Raw genomic sequence first — 9,571 nt, forward strand, 5'->3', positions numbered from 1 at the left:
GTCGTCTGTCCATTGGGGTATCTCGAAACTCCCTCTTAGCATCGGTCATGACAAGACCCTCTTTAACCTCTGTATTAATAACCCAGTAAAATGGTTAGTGTCAATTTAACAACCAAATAAAAGTATTATGCATAGAGTAAATGTACATTATTAGACTCGAATATGTCTCTCTCGAGTACTTTGAAAGACACTGAGTGGGAGTATGACCATCGTAATATGCAAGGCAAAGCCATCTTGCTCCTTCGCTCCATAATGTTCCCAGTTATCGATGTTACTAGGATCTCATACGTCCATACCTAAATAAAATTTAACATATATTAAGAACAATAGTAATATTAAATCAAACAACACGATTATTATGTTAAGCAAATTTACCTGGAACGCTTGTGGAAATTCACGCAAAGAGTACTTCATGACGTAATTTTTATTTCCTTTCACCTTCGTCTTGTATAAACTACTCTTATCATTCAATGCAGTCTTTAGGGCATCGAATGTCCTCTCCCAAATAATGGTACCCCAGTCTAAACAATTGTAGTACTCTATGTTCTGAACGTCCTTAAAATGTTTAAGGTCCACTGCACTTTTCTGCTTGTTCTTTCCCATCATTGTAACCTCCGTGTAGTAATTAATGTGATCTTCACAACATCTTCGTCATCTTCAAACTCCAACTCCTTGTATTTTTCTTCTAGTAGACTGACATGTAAGGTGTCCTTCGTCACTCGATTACTGAAATACTTGATTGCAAGTTCATATGAGGATTGCTCATTCTGATCAACTCGCGTAGGGGATCGCCACAAACCAGTCATCAACAAAAAAACTATCCTTCGAAAACGTGACAACCTTTCCACCAATAGAGAATCTCATTGAGTAAGCTCTCGTGCTCTTCACTTCTCTCAACAACATATGATGGATAATTGGGCTGTTGAACACCATGTCAATGTCTACAAATCGCCCAGAAACTGTTCTCTTGATTATCTCTAACTGTCTTGGGGTAAGCTTCTCCTTGACAATCTTGTTTGCATTAGCATTGTGGGCCAAGCTCGTTACTTGACCGAAAATCGGTCGACTACAGGTTTTCTGAAACGTGTTGGCATCTTAAATCACTCCTGCATGAAATAAAGATTCAATCTGTAAACTCCTTCAGAAAAAAAATTGTAAAAAAACATTCTGTTTAAATCTCGCTATAACCACTGTTGCTGGTGTCGCTCTATCTGGTATCGTTCTCTCTAGTAACTCTCACTTATCTCGCTCAAACGATCCACCCTTTCTGTTGTCGCTCTCTCTAGTATCGCTCTCGCCTATTTCACTCTCACTTATCTCGCTCATATTCTTTCTTTCTACTCGTCTTCAACCACATAACACATCGAAAACTAAAAAAGCCATAGGTTCATAGTATTTCTAAACCCAGAATGACCCACCCTTTCCCATTACCGTTTAAGACATTTTTAGGCATATATTGAAATCACTTACTGATCAGATTCGATTTTTCGGCGGCAGTGGAATCTTTTGCCAGCCCAAATGATGGATTTTAAAACGCAGCGAAACCGTCCGAAGCTTATGAGCGATACGAAGCCGTTACGCTTGAAGAGTTTTTAGTTTTGGTTGGTTTTCAGTAAAAAGGGTAAGAAGACAAAGAGGTGAAGATAATTTACGTAATTTTGTATGATGATGATGTCGACATCTTTTTTTAAAAATAGATCATTAGATATTTTGGGCCCAAAAAGGTCATCGTACAAATTTCCCCTTAATTTTCACCATCAAAGGTTTGGTTCTGCATTTCTTTCCTCTTAGTTTGCTTCTTGAGAGAACAAATAAGAAGGAAGGGAAATCGAGGGATCTTAAAATTCAAAGCTTAAACCGAAAGAGAATACGATTTGAAGGCAAATCTACATTTGTTTTCTGCAACCTAACCTTCCAACGGAGGAGCGCATAATCTTTATCGACGTAGAAGAGGAGAAATTTTTGGGGTATGAATGCTCTGTAATTTCCGTCCAAACGGTGGTTGAAAGGAAGATAATGTCGAAACTTTTCGGGAAAATTGCCGGTTTCTTCAGCAATAGAACTCTGGTGGGAGTGGACAAAGCGGGGAACAGATACTTCTTTGTCAAAGAAGAAATCGATGGTATAAGTAAGTAGGTCTAAATCCCTTTTCTTCCCTATTTTCACCTTTTCCTATCTTAGATTGCATTTGATCGGAATGAGGTTCTTTCTTTGAGTTGCATTTGAATTTCTAGATTTAAACTGATTTTTTTTAAAAAAAAATTATTCTCTTTATTTCTTTGTGCATTTCCAGTTCCACCGATCAATGTTAAACAGTATTGGAAGTATGAAATTACACAAGAATTTAACATCTAACTGATTTTGAACTGTGGAAAGCCAGCAGTTTCCTAAGCTAACTGTTGAGCCTTTGCAATTGAATTATAAAATTTTAAGCTCTGTTTAGTAACATTTTTGGTTTCTAGTTTTTGAAATTAAAAGTACAAGCATCCCTCCTACCTCTAAATATCTTACTTTGTTATCTATTTTTTTTACCCATGTTTTAAAAAACTAAGACAATTTTTTAAAACAAAAAATGAGTAGTTTTTAAAAACTTGTTTTGTTCTTAGAATTTGGCTAAGAATTCAACTCTTGTACTTAAAAGAGGGGGAAAATAAGCTTAATTTTCAAAATCCAAAAATAAAAAATGAAATGGTTACCAAACGGGCCTTAGTAATTTGGACCTTTTCGGTCAGTTGTACTCGGCATTAAGTGGATGATATTCACGAGATATGGAGAGTTAGAGCGCTCATGAATTAGGGTGATTCGTAGATAGCTGCCTTTGCTTATAGAATGAAACTTTTATCACTGCACGTATACAGCTCACACAACTTTCACTTATTGGTTTGCTAGTGAAAGAGAAGAGATGGGTGGTATTTAAGGGTGAGGATGATCCAACGTCAATTCCAGGTAAGCATTTATGGACCTATGTTTAAGACTTCTGAGTTAAGTGAAGAATCATCTGATTATGTCATAAATCAGGGTTTAAGATATAATACCAGTTTTGGGAACTTGAATGATTATTAACATCAGTTGGGTATGTAGTTTAGGAGGAACTGAACGTGCTGATGGTAGGTTTTTCTGATGATGATTGCTTATATATATTTTATTGCTGCAGTGGAATGGATATGTTGGTTAAATGGGCAGCGTAAAAAGGCTCCAACCCCAGAGGTAACTCAATACTTTCTTACAGTACCAACTGATCTTTGCATCCCACTTGATTGATCAGAAGATTGATGATTGGTGTGCTACACATGATTTGATATTTAGATTGTTCTTTTGCCATTGTCTTCAGGAAATGATGGAGCTAGAAGCTAGGCGTGAACGTGTACGACAAAATGTTGCTCGTATGTTGACTCTTCAATGAAATTTTGCATCTTATTATTTGGTTGTTCATGACAGAACATTTTTTCTACATTATGTATTTAGAATTGTCAACTTCTCTATATCAAAATTGTGACTTATATACATGAAGAAAAATAAGATTGCATTGTACCTGAAATTGCCAAATAGAAGAATCACCCAGCATATTCATACTTGAGAAATGATTTCCGTAGTTGATGATTGACTTTATAATCTTACTTAAGACATTCTTACCAAAATCTTCTTTCCTGCCTCAGTAGATCTTCTTATTAGATGGTTTATGCTCCCAAGGAGCATTCATATAGCTTCATCTTTTTTTTGTAACCATCCTATTATGATTTTTTATGAGGTATAGAAGCGATTATCATTTGATTAGCAGTTCAGTATTGAATTTTATTTGATAATTTTAGAAGAACCAATATCATTCTCATTCTTTGACTTAACATGATCTTATTGGAAGTTATCTGTGATCAATTTAGTTCTCAAGAAAGAAGAGATGGAAAGAAACTCTAAAGAAGGCAATTTACGGAAAATCATCAGCACTGGTCAGTTGCTTATTGACAAAAAGAAAACTCGAGTGCTTGTTACACTTGTAGTATATAGCTAATATTCATTTGTCGCATAGGTCAAGTTGCAGGTCCTGACTTGAAAAGCTTTATTCGACAGTTCCCAACTGGTTCAGAAGGTATTGTTTGATTTAATTATGTATTTTCTTACCCCCTTAATTCCCTCCCCACGTCCTCCCCAAGAGGAAAAAATGTCTTTACATCGATCCGACTATTGAGATCAATGTTTTAAGAGGCTATTGAGGTTTATGCCCCCTTGAGGCTCGCCCCATGGCAAGACTCTAACTTTTAACCTTGAAACTTATGCCTCTATAAACGCACTGAGGCTTAATGATTCGAAGAATTATATTAATTTGTCGCATTCTTCAAATACATAAGTTTTAATTTGTGATAATTTGAGCTATTATTATTATTATTATTATTTTCTTTACCAGAAACAACTTCTCATTGATGTAATGAATAGGAATTAATGTTCAAGGGTTACAAACTCTAAGGGAGTGAAAATAAAAGACAAAAATACAAAATCAGGAACTTTGAAACAATTACCTCTTCCTAATGCACATTAATTTGAGCTATTACTAATTTCATACTATGCCTTTACAAGCGTTAAAAACATAAAATTTTAGTATAAGTCAATCCTATAATAAAAGTAGTGATAAGTAAAGTTATCCTCTTACAATTTTTGTTTAAATGGCAATTGACAATAGTGATTATATATATGTACATATGTTTATATGACTATTATGTTTAGTAATACCTAGTCATATCAATATAGGATTTGTAAAATATTTTTCATTAAATTTGAGGCTTACATGTTATACCTCAGCTCTCAAGAGTAAAAGCCTCAAGATCGCATTTAGCCTTTTAAATTGAGATTGAAAGTCAGGATTCCCATTTTTATCACTTGGAAGAAAGATTGATCTAATTTTTGCTGTTGGTTGATTACTTTCATGTACTTCTTCTGGTTACGTGTACCTCTCTCTCTCTCCCAATTTGATAGTTGTTCATTCCATTTGGATCCTAGTATATTTTATTGATTGGATTCTTATACTCAGTTTACTCATTTTGGTATTTCTTGTACAAAGGTGCCCAAGATGTGGAAGGATTGACTACAAGGGATAGCCTGAGGTGGGTCATTCATTTTGAATTATAGTGCTATTTTCTTTATTGCTGAGGTCACATAAAGATTGGCCGAATGACTTATTGATTGTTATTCTTTCCAAGTTTGCTAGTTATGAATATTATGGTCGTTTTACCATTGGTTTGCTGTTAAAAACATCCCAAAGTTTCGGGTACAACATGCTTATGTTTAAATAATTGTTCCTCTTGTAATGTGGATTTATCCTTGCTTCAACCACCAGGAACTCAAACGAAAAGGAGGCAGTTAAAGAGAAACCAATTCCAGAGTAAGTTGATTTTTCTTTCTTCCATTTTACGTGCTTGTCAAGAGCTCTCACTCAACTCAAAAGTCATAAATGTCAATATTAGACAAGAGATTATGAAGCTTTGCTTATCTTTTACATCTAGAGAAAAACAAAAAACAACAAAGTGCATACTGAATGTATCAAAAAGTTCCCATTCTTTCACATTCAGGTCCTCTGAGCCCGTCGGGTCTGGCCAAACATTTAGACCAGGAACATGGCAGCCACCAACATGAATGCATGATTGCGCTTCAAAGAGGACTCACCTAAAGCTAGCAGTTCGTGACTTCTACGTCCAACAATTTGGTATGCTTCTGAGTTCCAATTACTTGCGTTCAAATTTTTCTGAGGACTTGCCCTTCTACTTGACCGTATCAGACAGATCCTGCCCTCCAAAGGTCTAAAACAGGGTTGTCACTCTGCATTGCCTTGGTTTTCAAATGGGCATATTTAGTATTGGTCTCATTAAAACAGTTATAATTTAAATTTTACGTAGCAATGTAAATAAGTATCCCTAGAGATTACTTGTGACTGTTTTGACCTCCCCCCATCCTATCGAGAGGCTGAGAAAAGTAACAAGCAATTATCGGAAGCGGCATTGCCGTGGAAGATTCACTGTGGGATAGATATCAATCCAGTTGGTTAAGATTTGATTTGTAAATTTTTTTATCCCAGATTTATAGGAATTCATTGTAATAATGTTCTCAAGCTCAGCTCGAGTGATTAATAATGTTGATGCATGTGATATTGTGTTGTGTCTGTGCTCTGGCTAGTAAAATTTGCAGGGAGGTAGAATACAAGGATAGAAATGTGAAGCCTGAGAACATGATGTTAGGGAATAGGATTAATGTGTCAGTGTTTAGGTATTTGAGAATGAGATTTCTGTAGATTTTTATTTCATTTGGTTATCTAAAAATATTAAATTTTTTTCAAATTTGATGGTCACTAACGCTTCAATATGTTACTTGAGCTTTGCTCACTCGATTACTGTATAAAGTTAAATCAACATTGTTGTTTTTATTTAATGATTTCACCTTAGATATAAAATAAGAGATTGTATAGTAATTTGAATAATTCTATCTAAAATTAAATGTAATCATCTGGTTCTGACATCCATTACTTTTGGGGATTTAAGATGTGAATGTTATTGTCTGAGGTGTAAATTATAAAAAATGTCCCTGAATTTTGTATTTTTTGTAAAAAATATTTTTGAACTTTTAAAAGTTTAAAAAATATAACTTTCAAAAGGAGTTAAAAAATACACTTACCATTAATTTTGGATGAAAACCGTTAAAGTTTTATTTAAAAAATACATCCGAATTTTCAAGAGTTTCAAAAATATCTTTAAGCTTAAAAAAAAATGAAAAGAAATACCTTTATTGTTAGTATATGAAAATAACCTTTTTAGTCCCCGAGTTTTTAGGAATAGGTGCATTTAGTTCTTGAATCTTCAATTTGGCTATTTTCATCCCTCACTTTTAAAGAAGGCCTAGTTGTATAAATGGAAAGCCCAAAATAATAGAATATGTAGTATAAGGATAAAATAATTGTATATATAGAACAAAAAATGTCAAAATAACGAAAAACTCACGCGCAACCACCATTTTGTGCTTTGCTTCCCGGTTTTCTCAAATTGAAAGCTATCAATTTGAGAAGTGTGCTATCAATGACTATCACTGATAGTTGCTATTTGTAGTTATCACTATCAGTGGTAGTTTTTTATTTGAGAAGTGTGCTATTAGTTGTTATCGTTGATAGCTGCTATAGTGAATATTATTGATAGTTGCTATCAATGATAGATTTCAATTTGAGAAGTGCGTTATTAGTTGTTATCGTTAATAGCTGCAATAAGTGATATTGCTATCCGTGATAACTTTCAATTTAAGAAATGTGCTATCAGTTGTTATGATTAATAGCTGCTATCAATTGCTACTAGTGATGCTGCTATCGATGCATATCAATGATAGTTGCTATTAGTGATAGCAACTGATAGCTACTAGAGATAGCTTTCGATTCGAGAAATGTGTTATCAGTTGTTATCATTGATAGTTGTTATTAGTGATGTTGTTATTAGTTATAACTTTTAATTTGAGAAATGAGCTATCAATTGCAATCAATGATTTGTTTCTATCAGTGATAGCCAAATAGTGGCTATTGCATATGTTATTAGTGATGCTGCTATTACTAATATTTTGATTTTTTTTTTGTTCGAATTTGATATCATGTTATACTTGTTTGTAAATAATCGGGATCTTTTGATTAATTTATTAATACATGTAGTGTGTTTGTATGTCGTTGATGCATATAGATATAAAATGATATCTTTTTACATTGATAGTCATAAGGGATATCATTGATATCTACTATTAGTGATATCTTTCTGTTTCTATCAATGTAAAGAATATCACTAATAGTATTTATGTATTATGAATATAGTATTTGAGATGAAATGACTCTTAAAAATTGTTTCATTGTGCATAAAAGTTTTCATTGGTAGCATGATATCATAGTATCACTGATAACATGCTATCTATGATATCATATTATCAGTGATACTACTAATAGATTTCATACTCTTAAAGTCCTATGAAAGAAAAAAAAATACTATTGGCCTGCGTTCTCATTTATCATTTTTTTGAGAAATAAACTTGTTTAATAACTATTATCGTTTCTTGTTTTAATATTTTAATAAATGTTTCTAAAACTGATGCAAAATTGGACTAAAAAATAGTTTCTTTTAAATCCGTTTTCATTTGCTATTTCTATTTAATGTTTCGCTATAATAATCAAATTAAATGATTGACTTGTTGGTGTTAAGAAACTCAAGTCTCATAATTTTTTTTTAATGATTCTAGTGTGAAATGGGAAGATGAGGGAGAGAGAAAATGTTTGGAGAGATGAGGAGATTGGGGAGATGGAAGAAAAGTTGGAAAAAAGAAAGGGAAAAAAGTAAAAATAAACCGAAAAAAGGAAAGAAAATAAAAATAAAGTAAAAATAAAATGGAGAAATGAAAGAAAATTTTAAAAAATTTAAAAATCAGAGAAAGAAAAAATTTAAAAATTTAAAAATTTTAAAAATAGGAGAAAGGAAGGAAAACTTAAAAAAAATAAAAAACTAGAGAAAGAAAATAAAATTAAAAATAAAAAATGAAAGGCAAAAAAGAAAGAACGGGAGGAAAGAAAAGAAAATTAAAAAAAAAAAAAGAAGAAGATGACATGCAAAAGAGGGCAAAATTGGAAATTAGAAAAAATTTAAAAATTAACTAGTCAACACTTCCATATTTGTAAATATTTTAAAGAGGTACTATAACTTTAAATTTTTTTCTTTATTGTTATCTATTAAAAATATCTTATAAAGAATAGGTTTAAAAAGAGAAAATGAAAGAAGAAAAGAAAGGGAGTAAGGAAAGAAAAAACGGGAGGAAAGAAAAGAAAATAAAAAGAAAAAAAGAAAAATAGAAAGTAAAGAAGATATGCAAAAGATAGCAAAATTAGAAATTAGAAAAAATTTAAAAGTTTAGTGACCAACACTTTCGTATTTATAAATATTTTAAAGAGGTAGTATAGTCTTCGATTTTTTTCTTTATTGTTATCTATTAAAAATATCGAATAAAGAATAGGTTTAAAAAGTGTATTTTTATTTTCTAAATTAATTTAGTTATTTTTTTAATCATTTTAAATACATATTAAAAATAAAAATAAAAATAAAAATAAAAAACAATTTTTTCTCTCGCTCCCCTCCCTACCATTCTTCCACAACGCCCCTGTGCCTTCAACCTTCAGCAGCATTTCTTTCTCTCACTCACTCTCCACAATTCTTTCGATCATCTCCTTCTCTCTCTCATCCGTCACTCTCCTCCACCTGCTCCCCCTCCTTCCAAATCCCTCTTCTAACAATCTATTTTAGATGGAAAACGTCATTGAAGGGGAGTTTTGAGTTTATAGAAACTCGAGATTGTCCCAATTGGGTTAGAGAAAAACTCACTGTGATTCAACCACCCATCAACCAAATTAGCGTCCCATTTTCCAACAGTTGGGTACTCCAAATTGACGACCAATTTCACAAAATGGAAGATCTGCAGAAGAGCTTGAAGAAGCTCAAGAAGACCTCATCCTAGAAGGTCAGAAGACAAGAAACAGAGAATGAAGCTTTACATCCATGGCGGTTGTGATTCTCAAGCTTGG

At 32.7% G+C, this 9,571-nt stretch overlaps 1 protein-coding gene across 4 annotated transcripts; it reads left to right on the forward strand.

The window, feature by feature from the left end:
* Positions 1 to 1,740: 1,740 nt before the first annotated feature.
* Positions 1,741 to 6,145, forward strand: LOC120089839. Of its 4 annotated transcripts, none has more exons than XM_039047245.1 (9): positions 1,746 to 2,128; positions 2,890 to 2,946; positions 3,155 to 3,207; positions 3,332 to 3,383; positions 3,879 to 3,944; positions 4,025 to 4,084; positions 5,051 to 5,093; positions 5,327 to 5,371; positions 5,538 to 6,145. In XM_039047245.1, exons 1-9 carry the CDS (start codon positions 2,017 to 2,019, stop codon positions 5,620 to 5,622), a joined length of 573 nt encoding a protein of 190 aa, XP_038903173.1. In that variant the 5' UTR covers positions 1,746 to 2,016; the 3' UTR covers positions 5,623 to 6,145. The 4 variants fall into 4 exon arrangements, with proteins under 4 accessions (XP_038903175.1, XP_038903173.1, XP_038903174.1 ...); XM_039047246.1 differs by having other exon boundaries at positions 1,748 to 2,128; positions 5,559 to 6,145; XM_039047248.1 differs by having other exon boundaries at positions 1,994 to 2,132.
* Positions 6,146 to 9,571: the final 3,426 nt, after the last annotated feature.

This window comes from Benincasa hispida, chromosome 11 (genome assembly GCF_009727055.1).
Source record: "Benincasa hispida cultivar B227 chromosome 11, ASM972705v1, whole genome shotgun sequence".
Classification (NCBI taxonomy): domain Eukaryota; kingdom Viridiplantae; phylum Streptophyta; class Magnoliopsida; order Cucurbitales; family Cucurbitaceae; genus Benincasa; species Benincasa hispida.

Coding starts and splice junctions, on each gene's coding strand:
- LOC120089839 (XM_039047245.1), top strand. CDS start 2,017: ATGTCGAAACTTTTCGGGAAAATTGCCGGTTTCTTCAGCAATAGAACT. Junction 2,129..2,889: donor AGAAGAAATCGATGGTATAA/GTAAGTAGGTCT, acceptor TTGGTTTGCTAG/TGAAAGAGAAGAGATGGGTG. Junction 5,372..5,537: donor AAAGAGAAACCAATTCCAGA/GTAAGTTGATTT, acceptor TGTATCAAAAAG/TTCCCATTCTTTCACATTCA.